This window comes from Canis lupus, chromosome 7 (assembly GCF_003254725.2).
Source record: "Canis lupus dingo isolate Sandy chromosome 7, ASM325472v2, whole genome shotgun sequence".
NCBI classification, from domain to species: Eukaryota; Metazoa; Chordata; class Mammalia; order Carnivora; family Canidae; genus Canis; species Canis lupus.
The window spans coordinates 63,868,763-63,888,405 of NC_064249.1; the positions used below are offsets into that span (position 1 = coordinate 63,868,763).

The 19,643-nt window shown below is 38.4% G+C and overlaps 1 protein-coding gene across 9 annotated transcripts in view; it reads left to right on the top strand.

The window, feature by feature from the left end:
- OSBPL1A (oxysterol binding protein like 1A) overlaps window positions 1–19,643 on the top strand; it is a 228,127-nt gene that overhangs the window by 124,908 nt on the left and 83,576 nt on the right. For all 9 annotated transcript variants that reach the window (XM_025429282.3, XM_035718484.2, XM_025429284.3 and 6 more), the window contains one exon: window positions 12,607–12,769. In XM_025429282.3, coding sequence (XP_025285067.1) covers window positions 12,607–12,769 — 163 coding nt within the window. The remainder of the gene's footprint in view (window positions 1–12,606; window positions 12,770–19,643) is intronic.

Below are 19,643 nucleotides of genomic sequence, written 5' to 3' on the forward strand. Positions count from 1 at the left end.
GGTTATCATCTTCCTGAACTTAATGTTCCACATACATAGATGTTTCCAGAGACCAAGCTGAAGGCATTAGAAAAAATAGAGTTGGATGTCAAGGTGTAGCTGTATAGTGAAATGGTCAGCAGCAACAGCAGGAGAGCTGCTTATACTTGCAACAACATGAGTGGTTCTGAAAAACATTGTACTTAGTGAGAGAAGCCAGATACAAAAGAATGCATCATACATGATTCCATTTATTTGAAATCAAGAACAGACAAACCTAAAGCATGGCTCTGGAAATCAGAGCAGTGGTTGCTGAGGCGGGGGTGGGGGGTGGGGGGGGTGGTTGGAGAACGGGAGAGTGACTACAAAGGAGCCCAGGAGAATTGGGGGCAGGGCTAGAAATAATCTATCTTTGTAGTGGTGCTGGTTACATGGGGGTGTACTTGTGAAAATTCACTGAACTATACATTTAAAATGGATTTTACTGTGTAAATTTTTTTAAAAAATCACTTAAAAATTAGATTTGGTAGGTGTTGCTTCTGTGTATAACTTTCTGGAGTTATTTTCATCAACGGACCTCTCAACTACAGAGGACTTGAATAACTCAAAATAAGATTTGTTTAGATTATGATTAAACTTCTCTGCTTTTAAAAATGATTGTTTATACCTCTTGTGGCCTATCTTGAAAAAAATTTATTTCGAGGATACATAAAATATATAAATCTGTGGTGAGTGATTATGTAACAGTAAGCTATTTTTAGGTGGAAGCTTTGCAACCATAATGAGACAGGAGTGTGCTTAACAGAATCTCAGTTGGGATTTTCATACTAGATGCCTCAGAAGGCCATGCATTCTGCACTGTTTGAGAGTACCTTTCAAACATTTTGTGTTTGATGCAATGCCAATTTTTTGCAAATTTGATGCAAACATTAATTCTTGAGTAGACATACTTAAAGGAATTTTTCTAATTGTAAAGTTAGAGATATGTGGAAGATGCACAGAAATGTACAGAAAGCTATTTTCTGCTAAACATGGAGAGAAATATGAAAACCAGAGCCCAGCAAACCACTGGTGGGATTTTTCTGTGTTTTGGTTTATGTGTGTTGGCAAACACACAAATGCAGTATATGTATCTGTTTAATATTCTACATGGTTTTCAGTAGCATCAGAGTGAATATTTTTTTCAGACATATTCTTTGAAACATGTTTGCAGGCAGACTGGGTGGCTTAGGGGTTTAGCGCCGCCTTCAGCCCAGGGAATGATTCTGGAGACCCAGGATCGAAGTCCCACGTCAGGTTCCCTGCATGGAGCCTACTTCTCCCTCTGCCTGTGTCTCTGCCTCTCTCTTTCTCTCTGTGTCTCTCAAGAATAAATAAATCTTAAAAAAAAAAAAAAACATGTTTGCATTATCAATATATGAGTAATATTTTATCCCCTTACTCTTGCCAAATACTGTTTTTTATATAATTTTATTGACCTATAATTGATGTACAGTAAACTGCACATATTTAAGTGTAACTTTTGATGTGTTTACAGTAGTGAAACCATCACTCCAATCAAGATAAAGAATACTTCTGTTATTTCCAGAAGTTTGTTCCTGCCTTTTGTAATACCCCCCACTTTCCCACCTACCCCAATACACAGGCACTATTTATCAACTTTTATCACTAGGGATCAGTGGGAGTTTTCTAGAATTTTACATAAATGGAATCCTACAGTTTGTACTTTTTTGGAGGTGTAGGAGGTTTGGCTTCATATTCATCCATGTTGCACAAATCGCTAGCTCATTCCTTTTCATTGCTGAATAGTTATCCATTTCATAATGTACTTTTTTTTTTTAAACCTATTGACTTATGGATTGTTTCTAGCTTTTGGCTATTGCAAATAAAGGTATTAGTATTTGTACAAGTCTTCAGTGGACATAATGTTGCATTTCATTTAGGTAAATAACCTAGGAATAAGTAGAATGGCCAGGTCATATGGGAAATGAATGTTTATGGGGCTTTTAATTTTTTTTTTTTTTTTTTAGTTTTTTAATTTTTAAAAAATTGAAGTAGAATTCACAAGACATAAAAATAACTGTTTTGAGTGTGGAATTCAATGGCACTTAGTAAAGCACAGGGTTGTGCAACCATCACCTCTATCTACTTGCACAACAATTTTCATCACTTCAGAAGGGAACTTTGTACCCAGGAAGCTGGCACTCCCCATCCCCTGAAAATGACTACCTGTATTTTGTCCCTATGGACTTGCCTGTTTTCAGCGTTTCACATAAATGAGTCATACACTGTGTGAACTTCTGATGTCTGGCTTTTCACTTACATACTGTTTTTGATCTTCATGCTCATAGTACTATGTATCAGTACTTTGTTCCTTTTTATAGCTGGATAGTTTTCCATTGTATGTATATAACACATTTATTCATTCATTTGTGGATATTTGGATTGTTCCCAGCTTTTGGCTGTTGGGAATAGTGCTGCTTTGAACATTTTTGTATAGGTATTTGTTTGAACACATGTCTGTTCTTTTGGGAATATATATAAGAGCAAGTTTCCTAGGTTGTATGGTGGTTTTATGTTTAGCTTTTTGAGGAATCACCAAACTGTTTTCTACTACATGTACCATTTTATGTCCCCATTAGCAGTGCACAAGGGTTCATTTTCTCCACATCCTTGTCAATACTTGTTTTCCATTTTTAATTTTTAATTTTTTTTTTAAGATTGATTGATTTTAGAGACTAGGAGTATCAGAGAGCCTGATGTGGGGCTGGATCTCATGACAATGAGATCATCGCCTAAGCTGAAAACCAAGAGTTAGATGCTCAACTGATTGCACCATCCAGGAGCCCCTTTATTTTCCCTTTTTTTTTTTTTTAAAAAAAAAAAAAGGTCATCCTAGTGGGTATAAAGTGCTGTCTCAATGATTTGCATTCTGTAATGCCTGAGGGTGTTGAGTATCTTTTCATACATTTGTTGGCCATTTGTATATTTAGAGAAATGTCTGCTCAAATCATTTGTCCGTTTTTAAATTGGGTGGTCATTCTATTGCTGAGGTATAGGAGTTCCTGATAGTCTCCATACAAGTCCTTTATTGGTTACGTGATTTACAGATATTTTCTCTTGCTTGCCTTTCTCTTAACATTATCTTTTGAAAAGCAAAATTTTTGATATTGATGATGTCCAAGGTTTTTTTTTTTGTATATATATTGCTTTTTCTGACCTATTCAAGAAATCTTTGCCAAGCCCATAGTTGCTAAGATTTTCTCCTGTATTTTCTTCCAGAAGCGGCCTAATTTTAGCTTTATGTTTGGGTCTGTACACCCATTAAGAGATAGATTTTGTTTTTGTTCTCTTTTTGATATATGAGGAGAAACTAGAGTCCTAAATAAACAGAGATATCCTTATTTGTATCAGAAGACTCAGTATTGTTAAGATGTTTGGTCTCCCTAAATTGATTTATAGAGTCAAAGTAATCCCAGGCAGAATTCCAGCAAGGTTTTTTGGTTTTGTTTTATTTTGGTAGAAATTGATAAACTGATTCTCAAATTTATATTAGAAATGCAAAGGGCCTTATAATAACTAAACCAGTTTTGAATGAGAACAAAGTCAGGGGCACCTGGGTGGCTCAGTGGTTGAGTGTATGGGGCTCAATCCCACAACCCTCAGATCATGACCTGAGCTGAAATCAAGAGTTGGATGCTTAACTGACTGAGCCATCTAGGCTCCCCACATTATTAGTATTATCTTTAATCTGAAGTTCTTTGCAGTGGTCTTTATGATAATAGGTGTATTTTGGGAGTTAATATAGTCTGTAAATCTTCATAACCAAGCTTTACTAATCTGTAGCATATGACAGTATCCTGAAGTTACTCTGCATCTTGTACCTTACCCTTGGCCATGTGGCATGTGGACCATGGGAGGGCATGGTTGTCCATCTGTATATTTCCTACATGTGTATATCATATCTTTATTTTTTTGACTAATATTTGTCTAATTTTTTTTGACAAAAATAAATACAAAAGACTTTCTAATACTTAGTGGTTACACACACTCTATTTAGAGACTAACCAAAGGCAAGAAGGAGCTACTGAAAAGCTTTAAGAAGTAATGTTGGATTTGCATTTTTAATATATGAGCTGGGTAGGAATGTGAAGTGTCTTTTTCTCACATTGTAATCTCAGGGTATAATCTCTCCTTGGATTAACCAGTCTCTTATTCTACTTCGTATCCCCAGCACTTTACTTTGGAAGAGTAGTAGGTGTTCAGTAAACATTTTTTAACTAAATGGAAATTCTCTGAAGTCAGTAATTCTTATCAGGAACCACATCCGAATAATCTGTAGCACTTTGGGAAAAAAAATTACATGTACTAATGTTAGTATTAGCATTAAACAGGAAACTCCAAGCTACCTAACATTAGCTTAAATAAGTTAGAGATTCTTTATCCATCTTAAAGAAGATAGGAGTTGGGCAATATGAGCCTAGGATAGTAGTTTCAGATGTTAGGGGCTATTCCATATATCAAATGATGGTCAGCAGGAAGGAGCAAAGGGCCAAAATAGATGTGTGCCCTTTCCTTTAAGGAGATCTGGTGAATTCCCCACAATACTTGTATTCTTTGTGGGCAGAACTTAGTCATATGGCCCCAGGTGCCAGAGAGACTGAAAAATAATCTTTTAGCTGGAGAGCATTATAGCCAGCTAACAAATTGGGATTCTTCTATAGATAGTGGGAGAAATTAGCAATTTCTGTAATAGTACACAAACCTTGTTCATTCTTGGAAGTCTTGATTCAGTTGGTCTGGGCTAAAATTAGGCCTTCTACTTAAAACAAAAAAACAAAAAACAACCAAACAGATCGTATTAGCTGATCTAGATATACTCTTCATGATGGAGAACCGTGGCTCTAAGCCAGGTTTTGAACAGGACAGATCTACTCATTCTTGGAATGAGAAATCTTTCTCCTGGTGAGCATGGATCCAGCACGTTTCTAATCTGCCTTATGAATTTGACATTTTACAGTGATGTAATCCCTGACAGGGGTCCAAGTGATGGTTTTAACAGATGTTTTGTTGTAGTCCAGGTCAGTCTGCTTCACACACTCCGCCCCCATTTTCCTGGTCCACCAACCTGATAACCATTACCTTCCTGGACACACCCTCCCCCAATCTCCCTAAAGTGAAACCCGCTGTTTTCTGAGACTTATGATCACTTATTTCCATCACAATGTTATTGTCACACCGTGGATTGGAAAGCTTATGGGATTTGAAGTTAAAAGATCTTGGTTGCAGTTCTTATTCCTCTAACCTATGGCAAGGAACTTAAACTTTATGATCTTCAGTTTATACACATACACACATACTCATAGGGTTGTTAAGATTTAATGAACTAATAGTATGTAAAAGTGCCTTTTAAACTGTAAAACGCTATACAAATAATCAGTTGTAGATATAAAATTAGTCCTGTGTACAGAACCATGGTTCATACAAATGCTTATGAAATTCTTTTTTTCTTTTTTTTCTCAATGAACTCATAATGAAGTTAATAAGATTTTTTAGAGACATTTCTGTTGAGGGCCCTGCACTTGAGTTTCTTGGTAAACATTGAAATATAGATACTAGATGAAAAGAGAATTTATCCAAAAGAATTATTTTGCATTGCTTCAATGCCCCCTCTACCTTTCTTGTTATTATGTACCTTAATGTTTATTCGTTTTAAAATACTGTTTCAATGCTTATTTTTAGGGATATTCCAGGAACCATTCTTTGCAGTAGGAAATTCAGTTATGAACAGATATTTGATGGGGTTAAAAAGACATGATTCAGAAAGTATTTGAAAAAATTTCAGAATCTTTATTAAATAGGCTGATTTAGAATTTTACCCTTAATATAGTCAACACCAATTTATTACATTACATTCAAAGTTGTTTAAAGTGTGTTTAATATATACCATTACATGTCAATTTAGCATTCTGTTGTATACATGATGATACATGAAAATTTTTTGAATCTTTTAATATACTATAAAGTAGAATATTATATATTGGAAATTATGCATTGAACTGTGCATAGTACTTTTAGGAATATAATCCTGTAAGTGCTACTTCTGGAATAGAAAGTAAACATACTTGTGGAAACTTCAGTGTAGATACACCTTATATAAGTGTTATAATTGTGGTCAAATGATTGATCTTTGCAATTGAAAGAGAAATTTATTTATGAGACCTTACTTGTACCAAGTTATTTTAAGTACAAGAATCATTGAACAAGGCAGTGGAGTAAATACATGTTGAATCTGCTGTTGGAAGTATACTGTGGAAGTGAATTGTTCTACATTGTTATATTGTTTGTATGTATTACTAGTTTCTCATTGATGTTATTTCTTTGAGACATTATTTTTAAATCAGTCTGACAAAAATAAGTACTTTTGTACTTATTCCTGAGTTTGTATTCCTCCCAGTATCATTACCACATTGCTTTTAAAAACCTCCATTTATTTTTCAAATATTTCTTCAGTGCCTGTTTATTGGGCTCTTTCCTATACATAGGAGTAGCCAGTTATCCCCCAAATTCCTCCTTGATTTAAATGTCTAAAGATATACTTGGAAGTGACTTTAATATATTACTAGCAGAAACTGTTAGCAGTTTAACAAGTTCCATTGAGGTTATTTTACTTAGAGTATGTCAGTAAGTCAACAACCAGATACAGGCCCTCATCTTCTTTCTCAAGGCAGAACCTAAGGGCAGAGAGGCACGGAGGTAATTCCTAGTGGGATTTCCTTTTTCTCTTGTCTTGAGCCAAATTGAGGAAGATAGCAATGCCAATAAGAAAGGGACATTTTTTAATGATGCAAGAGCCAGTGGCCATTGACTTTAAGCAACAGGAAAATGAACAGCTGCCTTGTTCTAGGCTGACCAGGTTAGTGTGAATGAGGCTTTAAAAGGCCTTAGAAATGATCATTTTTTATCACAGGGAGAACTCTTTTATGTTGTGTATGTTAAGAGACTAGAGGATTCTTACTACATCACATGCTGGGATCATTAAGTTGGTAACCTCTTTGTTATTCTCTATATTTCGTATATTCATGTTGAAGCAAAAGCAGTTAGGACAAAACTTTATTACCCGTATCTACCCATCTAAATCTGTGCACATCTACCCTCTGCCTTTTTTCTTGCAGCTAAGGATGAACTTTTCCATGCCCTGACAAAGGCCAACTATATGTGGATTACATCCCATCCTTTTAGCAAATTTGAGAACATCATTCCAGCCGTCCTGTCCTCTCACTCCCACATCATTAATTACCCCTGCTCTATTGAATCTTTCCCATCAGGATAGAAACTTGCTGAGTTGTCTTCCATAATAAAGCCTTGTTGACTTTCCTGTCCCCTTCCAGCAATTGCCCCAGTAGTCGTCTTCCCTTTTTAGCAAAACTTCTTAGGTTTGGGCTATACTCTCCAGGTTTCCTCTCTTTTTTCTTGGCCCGCTCCAGTCAGGTCTTTTGTCTTCAGTATCCTTTCAAACTCTGCTGAAACTGCCCATGTTAAGTTCACCATCGATCCCGTCACCAAACCTAGAGGTCCTTTTTCCTAGTTCCCATATTTATTGTTGGTGTTTGACATGGTTGATGCCTAAATCCTCTTTGAAAAGTTCTCAGATGCTTACAGGACACCACATACACCTAGTTTTCCTTCTGTATCTCTTCGTCTCTCCTTTTGTTTCCTTGTACTGGTTCTTTTATCAGAAGAAAAGTAAGTCTTTGGATTTCTTCCTTTTTACACCGCACTTTCTCCCTCAGTGATTCCTTACAGCTTCCTTATTCTTTCAGCTCATAATATATTTGCAAAATACTTCCAGAGTTCTATTTCCAGCCTGGACCTCTTCCTTGAACACCTGATTTGATGTCTGTCTACTTGACACCTACACTTGGATGTCTGATAGCATCTCATACCTACCATATTTGAAAGGAGTTCCCAATTGTCCCCATTCCTTCTGCAGTCTTCCCTGTTTTAGGTAACGATGGCTCTATCTTTAGTTGCTTAGGCCAAAACTGTGAAATCATCCTTGATTTTTTTTTTTTTTAACGTATCCTATAGGCAGGCACCCTGTCAGCAAATTATTTAGGCCTTCTTACAAAGCGTATTCAGAATCTCACTACTTAAGAACACTTTTGTTGCTCTTACCCATCTCTTACCTAGACTGTTTTAGCAGCCTCTTAAGGGATCTTATTGATTTGACTCTTGACCTCTCCCTGGTTCTCCATGAGGTCAGCCAGGGAGATTGTATTCAGTTGTAGATCAGACAACTTTACTTCTGCTCAGAGCCCCTCCATCAGTTTCCCATCCCACAGATTGAAAGCCAGGGTTCTTAAAGGCCACCTGCAAGCTTTCTGCAGTCCTTTCCTGCTGCAACTGCCTTGTGTAGCCTGCCTCCTCTCCAGACTGTATCAAGCAGATCTGCTTCAATCCCTGAAGCATATTTATTCCTAAATAAGTATCTTTTTTAATAATGGAAAGGACAGAAGAAAAGTCTTCGGGAACATCAGGAAATGCATCACACTTGGAAAGGCGGTATTGGGATGGCACAGAAGAGCATTAGAATCCATGAAAACTTCAAACAATAATGTGTGTAAAGATGCTTTGTAAATCCATAAAACAAAGTATGTCTACACGCTGTGTTCCTGAGGCTATATATTATCACACTTGATTGTGCCTCAGACATGGGCTCAGACCTTAATTTTCCTGGACCTTGGAGGTGAGGTGGTCATTCAGCCTGACACTGCATTTAGAAGTAACTCTGACAGTCATTCACATGAGCTCCATCCTCCTACAGCGAAACAATTAGGTAGTCTTCTGGGAGCAGAAGAGGCTTTACCAACAATAAAGGACCAGGCCCACTTTAACAGCTATGTGGCCACAGCAGAGAGTCATCTAAAGCACACATAACTTAAAAAGTTTTGAAGTCCATCTAGTGTTGGTCCCATAACCACAAAAATAAGTGTCAATGTAATTCCTTACCTGAGAGAGAAAATTAGACATTTTAAATTCAGGTCTAGTATTTCAGTGTTAAGCTAATACATTCTGTGTTCTTGTAGCCATACATCAATCACAAGGAGTAAGGCTGATGCTATTTAGCTGATGGGAGTGTGGCCAGTTGAAAGAGCTTTACTAGATTGATCAAGGCCAGAATCTCCTCTAACCTGTAATTGGATAATTGGACACAGTATTCTGTGAATACTCTCGCCTACTCCCCACCTAGTAGTGTGTTTTTCCCAGATTTAATTATTGTCTCTGTCCAACTTAGCTTCTGTGGAACATGGGGAAATAGAGTACTTAATAGAAGGAGAGTAGATAAAATGTGTGTACTGGCTAGCATGTAACTTTAAAACTCTTGATTCTTTAGCCTGCATCTGCTCACTGTTAGTGTGACGAACACTTTGGAAGTCTTCATTGTGAATTTCCAACTGCCAGCATGAAATGGAGTGAGATATAAGATGATCATGTTGCTGTGGTTTGAGAAGACTCTAGTGGAAAAGCTTGTATTTGCATTAATCTAAAGCAATACAGACGTGGATATGGGTTTATTATTAAGAGTATGATGGTTTAGTTCTTAAATTATTCCTAGTAAGTACGACATTTATGTTTGCTATGTTACATGTTAATTTTTGTTACGGGAAAGTTACAGGGCTGAGGGTATACATTTTATATTTGAATTTTATATTTAATTTGAAAAAATGTCACTCATATTCTAGAAAGGTTCTTATGTAATTATAAACATATATGTTGGGCTTCTGCAGTAATTTTTAAATGCCAGGTTGTCTCCTGGTGTTTCTGAAATACTGAGAGTGTAGAGGATTTGAAATTACATTATTCCAGTGATCTAACTGGCTAAATGGTATCGATGGCAGTTAAGTGTGATCCTAGATGCTTCTCTAAAGCAATAAAGAGCTCTTTACTGTAGTTTCTGTGATGTATGTACCTACTCTCAGGTACATCACTGTACATGATGAAAGCAATTGTCATTTTGTGTGTAATTTTAGAGTAAGATGCCTTGAAACAAGTACAAATGCAGTCAGATCAACAAGTTAAAAACAAGGTAAGAGCTAGAATAGTGGTGAGAGTCTCTTCTGTTTCTGCTTCCCACCCCTTTCACTCCTCTTAAGAACAAGTGAGAACATATGTCCAAGTAGCAGAAATGAAGTGGTGCTTATTTTAGATGGATAAAGGATAAATTGGATTTTGAATAAGATTTTGTTGAGGGAACATGGTATTTGGGGGCCTTGATCATTTCTTTTGCCACTATTCTAAAATCTAGGCGTATGTAGGTATAAAACTAATGTATTTGTGAACTAGAAGCATTAATTTAATTGATTCGTATATTGAAAGGTTCAGTGTCAACAGTGCGCTTGCATTTTGATATTTGAAAAGTTAAAAAGCTAAAGATAGCAGGAGCAGGTAGGCAGGGTGAAGGAGCTTGGATCCTCCTGCAGTGGTATTTTTGGAATCTACATATATAACAGGGCTATAAAGATCTTTTCCATTTCAAGAAAGGATCACTTTGGACATTGTGCTCAATTTTGTAGTCCTTGTTTACAGATAAATGAATTGTCTAACCCATGAAATGAGGGAGAACAATTTGTTTTGTTTTGTTTTTTAAGTTGACTCCAGCCGTAATCAGAATATTTCCTCCTTTGGAGATAAAAATATAGATTATAGGAGTATTTGTAAGTATTTTACAGTTTCTTAAAAACTGTAATTATGTAAGTATTTAATCTTTTTATTTCTGCATGTTTTTGCTTATTTACTATTTATTGCTCTTATTGTGTGATCACAAAAAATAAGTCAATAATCTGATAATCTCATTACTGTAATGATAAAAACTAAGGTGCCTGAGGACTGGAACTGTTCCCAAGATGATAAAGGTTTTACTCTATTTCTGTTAGGAACTTAGGATTTCAATAAGGCTGTATTTTTTTTTTAATTTTTATTTATTTATGATAGTCACACACAGAGAGAGAGAGAGGCAGAGACACAGGCCGAGGGAGAAGCAGGCTCCATGTACTGGGAGCCCGACATGGGATTCGATCCCGGGTCTCCAGGATCGTGCCCTGGGCCAAAGGCAGGCGCTAAACCGCTGCACCACCCAGGGTTCCCAATAAGGCTGTATTTTTAAGTTCTGTCCAGGACTCTCAGTGTTGAACCTGATGTGGCTCTCAGCAACTCAGGGCTGCAGAGGAGTCTGGTGTCAGAATCACAGGGAGGAGAATGTGCTGGGGATGTCAGGAGGTGAAAGGGTGAGATTCAGCAGAGAGACTAATTCAGGGAGCAGCTGAGTGGGCTCTGTGACTCCCAAGCCCCAGACACTGAACTTGAAACCTATAGGAGGTTGTAGAGTCTCCCTATTCGGTGCTTCTCAAACTGTTGGAACAGCCCCTGCTGTGGATAGAGGAGAAAGGAAGCCATAGTGCTCCTGATTCTACCAGTGTCACCCAGCGCAGCTTTCTAAAACATCTGTTTCCTGTCTTGGGGTTATTTTTGAGAAAGGTTCTGCTCTGCTAAAGTTAAAAAATATATATATAAGTAAATAAAGGTTGAAGGCTACTGATAGAAGATTCCACTGTTGTCTAATTTTTAGGTGAAGCAGCTAAGGAACACGAGATTCCTAGAGTTCTGATGCCAAGATGGGTAAAACTGTTCGCATCAAATCTAGCACCTGCTCTGTTGTAGGAGGATTGGCTTACCTAAATTTCAGGAGGTGTTAACTGCACAGGTTGAGATGCTGTTGTATTTAGGCAGGAGGATAGATTATCTTATTAAAAGATGAAAAATCAAACCAGGTTTTGCCTTTTTTATAATCCCTTTTTGTTGTTAGTATAATAAATTCAAGGTAAAATATGGAACTGTAACCAAAATATGGAATTGAAAAATGGAAATCAAAATGTCATTGCCTGGCTACTCATTTCCTTTCATTTGAGATATAAGCTATTTTGGAAGTAAATTGGAGGATTCTGTCTTAAGCTTTTTTCTTTCTTTGCTTTTTTATTTAATTTTCTTTTTTAAGAGCATGTGAGTGGGGTGGGGGGCGAGGGTATAGAGAGACTATCTTGAGCAGACTCCCCATTAAATGCAAGCCCAACATGTGACTCCATCTCCCCACCCTGAGATCAAGATTTGAGCTGAAATCAGATGTCGGACACTTAACCTACTAAGCCACCCAGGCGTCCCGATGGTATCTTATGTTTTAGTGTGGTACACATTTTAATACTCAGAATGGCTTTAATTATTTTGTTCAAAAACTGGCTTAATTTCATGATTAATATTGAGAGACTATATTTTTAAAAAACTTGTGAATTGGCTCATGTTGATCATCTTGATCCTTTGAGCCAAATTTGCTAGTCTTAATCCGTTTTCATGAGCTAGAGCTGTTGTAAGAAAAGGCTCCATGGGAAGAACAGAATTGGTTTAGTAATTGTGCTCATTCATCCGTGTGTGTATATCACACGACTGTTTTCATTTCTGTTGTTGCAGTTGAACTAGATCAAAAGCAAATAAATTTTACCTCCTCCTGCATAAGTTGATGTCTCCTGTCACTCTGAAGTCTTTTTTTTTTTTTTAATATCTGTTTTCTTCTAGGTGAGGAATTTTAAATTGGAACAAGAACAAGAAAAAAACAAAATTTTGTCAGAAGCACTGGAGACTCTGGCCACCGAGCATCATGAATTAGAGCGGTCTCTGGTTGAAGGCTCACCTCCTCGAAGCATCCTCAGTGAGGACGAGTTCTATGATGCGCTGTCAGGTAACGCTAGCATCCTACCATCTGTGTTGTTGGCGATTGGAAGCCCAGCACCTAGATGTCTTTGGAGGGTAGATGTCATCTAGAGTGTGGTGGACTGAGCAGATGTAACACTACCGCTCCCCACACCATCTGTCTTCTGTTCTGTTATTGAGGCAGGAAGCTGAAAGTTGAGAATGAGCCTGTCTCCATTTATGGTGTATGCTAAGCTAGGGAGGGAGTGCTAAAGAATTTGATTTTTTTTTCTCTTGTATTCAGCGTCCATTAAATACATCCTAGTGCCAGGTGCTATTGCATATTTAAGGATAGAGAAAGTTAACTGTTGTCAGAGAGTACTCTGTACCCTCAGAGGATGCAAATAAGTAACACGAGGTTACAGTAAGTACAGTGTGTCGAGTGCCACTGTAGAGGTGAGACCAGGGTGTGGCTAGAGCAGATGAAAAGCAGTGCTTAATTTTGCCTCAGAAATAAATGCCAAAAAGCTCATACTGATGAGCGCGGACTCCCATTACCAAAATTGGAATCCTAACTCTGACATTTGCTGGCTGCATGACCCTGGATAAGTTCTGTAACCCTTCTGGTTTTCCGTTTACACCTATTTAAAATAGGGATGAGTAGATTGTCGATATCAATAGGCTGAGGCAGGATTAAACTAGTTCCTATTTTAAAACTATGTTTAGAACCTGCCTGATACGTACTAGGGGCTCCAGAAATAGACATGTCAGGAGGAGGACTCCCCTGGGAGGGGGTGGCCCACTGAGTGGTTCTGCCTTTGAGGGATTGACAGAGTTTTTGAGGGTGGTAAGGGTGGGGGAGTGGCTGGAGGTGAGCAAGGCTGAGAACCTCTAACGTGAGGCAATCAAGTTCTTAGAGAATAGATGGATCTGTGCAATTACTCGTCGCCTGGAACTTGACCACAGAAGCAGGAGACCCTGGTGGATAGCAGGTGTGAAAGGATCACATTCAGAATAAAGGAAGCACCCCAAGGAGAGGCAATAGAAATGAAAACTAAAGATTGGGTTAAGGAGATTAAAAACAGTGTGATCATATAAGACAGAGAAAATGATTGTTTGGTGGGCTTTTGGAGAAGAGATTCATTATGAGAGAAGCGGCAAATAGGGCCTTTATTTGTGGGAAGTGTGAAATAAATAATGGGAAAAGTAATTTTAATAGCCAGATTTAGGAATAATTAAAAGAAAGATACTGATGATGATGATGTTACTTAGAAAAGGCATTTGTGAAAGGAGTGACTCATTGGGAAGAGAAAGTAAAGCTAGGATTTGGAAGCAGTGGGATGAGTGACCAGGCATAGGAAGTGTTTAACATGACTGAGGGAGGTGGGAGAAGAGGGGGAATAACATTGAAGGCTGCAGACATTTTTTCACACCTACCCTGTGCCAAGTCCAGTAGTGTCATGTCCTGTATTCCTTCTGTCGGGGGCATCCAAAAGGGAAAGTCACTAGAGGGATCATAGGATTAAGTACAAAGAGGTCTGAATATAATAGAGCCCAGATGCTTCAGGTGATCATCCTTTGTGTTCTTTTTTTTTTTTTTTTTTTAAAGAAAATGTTAAGAAAAATTGTGATAAACAATGTAAAAGTATGTGCATTACTCTGTGAAAGTTTCCCTTCATCCCTTATCCTAATTATGCACTCTTTCTTGGAAAGTCTTACTGACAGCCTTTTAGATTCTCTTCCAGGCCCTTTTTAAGGCAGTCCCATGTATGTGTGCACATGTACGTATGGCTTTGTTTTGTTGTAAATCAGGAGCAGAAGTAGCTGTATGATCATTCGGGGTCTGCGTTTTCATGTAACAACATAACTTGGAAATCTTTCCCATTGGTAGTACAACTCTAAGTCGTTCTTTCTAAAGGTTGTGTGGCAGTCCAGGATGTGATTCACCACTGTTTTCTTGATCATTCTCTCCTTGATAGACATTTAGCAGCTTCTGTCATCTTTCTGCTTCTCAGTCATATTTTAGCACTCAAAACACTCTCCAAAATCATCTCCTCTGGGAGGAAGAGATAAAAAAGAACTATAGTCCCTAGGTGACCCTTGGCAAGTATATTGCAGTTCAAGTGCCAATTCAGACTGGTTTGCAGGACCTGCTGCTTTAGGGTTTGCTGTGTTGAGAGGGATCCTGAGGCCAAGTTCAGGAGCCTAGGTCAATCAGCCTGTTCTACCATGGTTGTAGAAATGAAGGAGGGGACAGGTGCCATGCCTTTGCTCCTTCCTGCCCTGAGTGACCCCCCCTGAGTTTTGTTATATTTGCCTGAACAGAGTACCCTTTCTGTAGCCACTCCTACTGTTTCCTACTAGAAATCTTGAAAGTCATTTGATGCAGTGTTATAACTGCATTAAGATTAAGCCAGATGCCCCAGGTTCAAGGCCTTTTTTTTTTTGGGGGGGGGGGTTCAAGTCTTGAACTGCTGATAGCCGAGCCATATAATTCATTGAGATCATAAAAGCCATCATTTGGGAATGACTTTCTCTTCTCACTACAGTCTTTACACATCAACCTCCACTCCTGCTTCCTTCTTCCTTTCTGTTGCAAAAGAAGAAATGTCCCTCCTCAGTTAAAGCCATCCCCTCCTCATTTGTGCATGTACCCCTTTCCTGGCACCTTCTCAAGGACTTCTGTTTGGTTATTGTTCTTCCACCTTCACTTTCAATACTGCATCATTTTAAGTACTGACTTAAAATTCCTGTAATCATTTCCTATTGCTGCTGTAGAAAATTACCACAACTGTGCTTAAACAGTGCAGATTTATTTTCTTATAGTCCTGGAGGTCAGAAGTCTCAAAGTCAGGGTCTTGATTAGGGCTGTGCTTCTTATAGAGGTTCTGGGAGAGAATCTATTTCCTCAGCCTTTTTAGTTTCTAGAGATCACCTGTATCCGTTGACTTGAGGCCCCATCCTTCCTCGTCAAAGGCAGCAGTGTGACATCTTCCAGGCTCTGTCTCTGCCTCTGACTTTTCTCCCTTACGTTTTAAAGGACCTTAGGGATCACAGTGGGCCCACCCAGGTAATCCAGGGTGACCTCCCCACTTCAAGGCCCTCAGCTCAATCATGTCGGCAGAGTCCTCTTACCTTGTGAGGTAATATTTCCACTGGTTTTCAGAGGCTAGGACATGGACATGTTTTGGGGACCGTTAGTCTGACTACCACAATTCCCAAATTGACAGCTCTAACCCTGACCTCTTGATCTCTTGTTAGAGACTTATATACTTAGCTGTCAGCTGGATAAATAAATGTATTTTTTCTCCTAGATGATCCTTCTCTTTTTCCTCTCGGTGTTGCCTAGCTTTAGTAAATGGCACCTCTCTCCTCTCCTAAAGCTAGAAGCCTAGGAGTGGTTTGTGATATTCATGTGCCATATCAATGAAACCTAGCTTAAAGCTTGTCCGTTTCTGTCTTAAAATCATACCTGGAAGCCATGTATGTTCTGTTACTATAGGGTCAAAAGCTGGGGCTGGAGGCTGTTGATAAATTATTGGTCTGCCAAGTCCTATATCTTTTGGAAAGTTACTTCACTTTTGTGTGCCTCATTACTTCATCTGCAGATGGATCATGAGCTTATCATGATAAATATTTATACTTAAAACAGCGTCTGGCACACTAAGCACTTATTATCACCTGTGCTGTACCCACTCTTGTCCAGCTGCTTAATTACCATGCTTCCAGCCTTGCCCTCCTGAAGTTCACTCTATACACACTATCCATAGTGATACTTTGCAGACTGACACTTTGCAGACTGTCACCTCATTGCATTCCCCTGCCTAAAATCCTGTGGTGGCTTCTCATTGCACTGAAAATAAAAATCAAACTCCTTAACAGGCCTTCAAGGCTCTTGACATGGTCCACATTCTGCCTGTGTCCTCAAATCAGCCTTGTTGCCTTACTCCCTTCACTTACTGTGTTAGCCACACCAGGCTTCTCCAACCCTGAAACATGGTAGTGACAGCAGGCTACTAGACGTGGATTTAAATAAGACCAAACGTATGCAAACCTATATTTCATTTAAAGCTAATTTTTAATTGCTGACTCATAGTAAAAGATTAAATCAAGCTAATATTTAAGAGATATAAAAAGATTCTTAAAGAGTCTTCTCTTAAAATACTCATAAATTATTTTGACAAAATGTTTAATTTTCTTTTTAAAAGTTGCTTACAACTTCTGTTACTTCCTTTAAAAAACAGGATAATATTATTTGTTTAGACTTAAAGTCCATGTAACTTCCCGTTTTCTCTTAGCTGCTTTTCCCTTATCATGTCCCTTTAGGTTTTTGCAGATAAGCAGGATCAATGAAAATCTAATACAGTGTGGTTGAGAAAAAACCTTGGTGTAACCATACAGTATAGCCTAATTTTTCCAGCCCAATGGGATCTCTTGATCATTTTTACATTACTTTTCAAGTATGCACAGTGACTAAAGATTTCATAAAATTCCCTTAAGCAAACAGATTTCTTATTCACAATTTTGTTGAATTCTGTTGTGTAATATGAGTTAAAAGGAGCAACATCTAATTTTGTGTGTGTGTGTATATGTATGGATGTATGTGTGTTTAAGAAAAGTAATGGTTGAGTGAAATTGCTGATCTTACCATAAAGTGACCACGTCCTGGTATAGGGGCCTAACAGTCATGCACACTGAAGCAAAAAAGATGTAAGAAGAAACTAAAGGAAAACTGGTTCTGTTGGAAAAATGCTGTACTGCAAGGGAAAGAAGTATAGAAATAATAGAACCACTTTAGGGAAGAAGAAAGTGGTTCCTTCTTCATATTCCTACCCCCCCCCCCCCCTTTTTAAGATTTTATTTATGAGAGACACACAGAGAGAGGCAGAGACACAGGCAGAGGGAGAAGCAGGCTCCCTGCAGGGAGCCCAACATGGGACTCGATCCCAGGTCTCCAGGATCATGCTCTTGGCCGAAGGCAGACGCTCAACTGCTGAGCCACCCAGGCGTCCCATATTCCTACCCTTTCTGTTTCACTTTTGCTCTATTGCTCCCCTCTTCTCCTACCAGAGCTTTCAAATACCTCTAGATTACCTCCTTCCCTGAGCTGTCTTTCCTCACTCCCCTGGCAGAATTAATAATTTCTTTAGTGCTCACTCACTGACACCTCTTTCATAGGCTCTTCATTGTACTGTACTGGTCTTTGTATGACCATGGTTACCTTATCTTTTTAGATCCCCGAGTTCCTCTCTAAATATGGGATGCAGGTTTTGAACATATGCCACTGATATTTCTGTCCTCCCTAAAAATGCATTGGTATTCGATACAAGAGAATTGGTCTTGCTTGCTGATTTCATATGGTCTTCGTGCTCCACTTTGGATTCTGTGTGGGAGAAGAGAGATGCAAGGAGTGAGCCGGGGTGAGATGGTATCAAAGCATAAAATTTGTGCTTGAGGAAATTAACAATCCAGTTTGGGCTCTGAGACGTGCTCACAGAAAGGAGAGGGGAATGAAAAAGTTGCTAAGGGGGAGGGACAATTCAGGGTGCTTGACTTCGTGAATCTCTAGTAATCTTCTGGGAATTATTTTTGAAACATCTGTTACCAGTTAAATAATTCTGTGGCTGTTATTTTGTAGAACTGGTCTGACTGAGATGGCAGTTTCACCAAAATTCTTGCCTTTTGGATATTATAACTTCAAAATATATTGGTTTTCTTGCTGTCTGTTCATTTTCCTTTTTAGAAACATGTTGAGATCAGTTGCTCAAAAAAGGCTTTCTTGCTAGGTTTTCCTCTTAATGCTATTTTGGTTGAAATGTGCATGAATAATGCATACAATCCAATAGTGTAGACTGGCAAAACCAATAGAGAGTTATGTCATGAAATTGAAGCCAGTTTTAGCATTTCTCATCAGTTGCAGGGGTGGGTGCTCATGTCTTTTTAAGTCAGAACTTCAAAATGAGAAGTGGTCACATAACAATTTGGGTTTTGTCTGGAGGAAAGTAACACAGAACCAATTATGACCTCTGTCAAATAGAGTTTAATTCAGTAAGTATTACAGGTCACAGTGGAGAAAAGTGATACCATCTCCACTGACATTTGACATACAGAAGACATAGGGTCTGACCAAAGTGGTCATTGTTCCCAGGCCCAGTGTTGTCTTCTCCTACAGCTTATTTTTATTTATTTTTATTTATTTATTTATTTATTTTTTTTTACAGCTTATTTTTAAACTGGCTATCCGTCCCTTTCTTATCCGGCCCTCTTCTGTGTGTCTTTACTGTAGGCTGCACCGGCCTGGTGCTTGGCGATACCACCCACCTCTGTATTCTTGGCACTTACTTCTCTCTTGTTCCCCCCCCCTCCTCCTTCTGAGAATTAGCCACAGTGCCTTGTTCTTGCCCTTTTTCTTGTTAAGTAACTTTTTGTGTATTCTTCCCTTATATCCTCAACAACACTACATTTCTCTTAAGGGCAGAGACCTTGTGGTATTTAACTTTTGTATCTTCTCTACTGCCCAATACAAAACATATTAATTAGTTGATGTGATAGACGGCAAATCGAGTACCACAGAATATGGCTCTTAACAGCTTCCATTTGAAACATGAAACATTCTAGAGAAAATCCAATAAGTGGCAGGGGCTCTGAATCTAGCTTTGTGTTTGTTGCATTAAAAAACTATCCAGCAGCTTCCTTATATTATATTTGTGCTATAGGTAGACACTGCTGAGTATAATTTATCCTTTAGGTTTTGGGTTGACCTTCTGGGTCCATCTTCATTTTCTGAAATGTTTTTATTGACTAAATTGATATCTTCATTAAATATTTATTGTAAGCCACGTGCACTTTGTACTGTCCTTAGCATTGAGAGGATTTCATTAACCAGATGTATCTACTGAGTGCCCACTGTGTGTCAGGTGCTT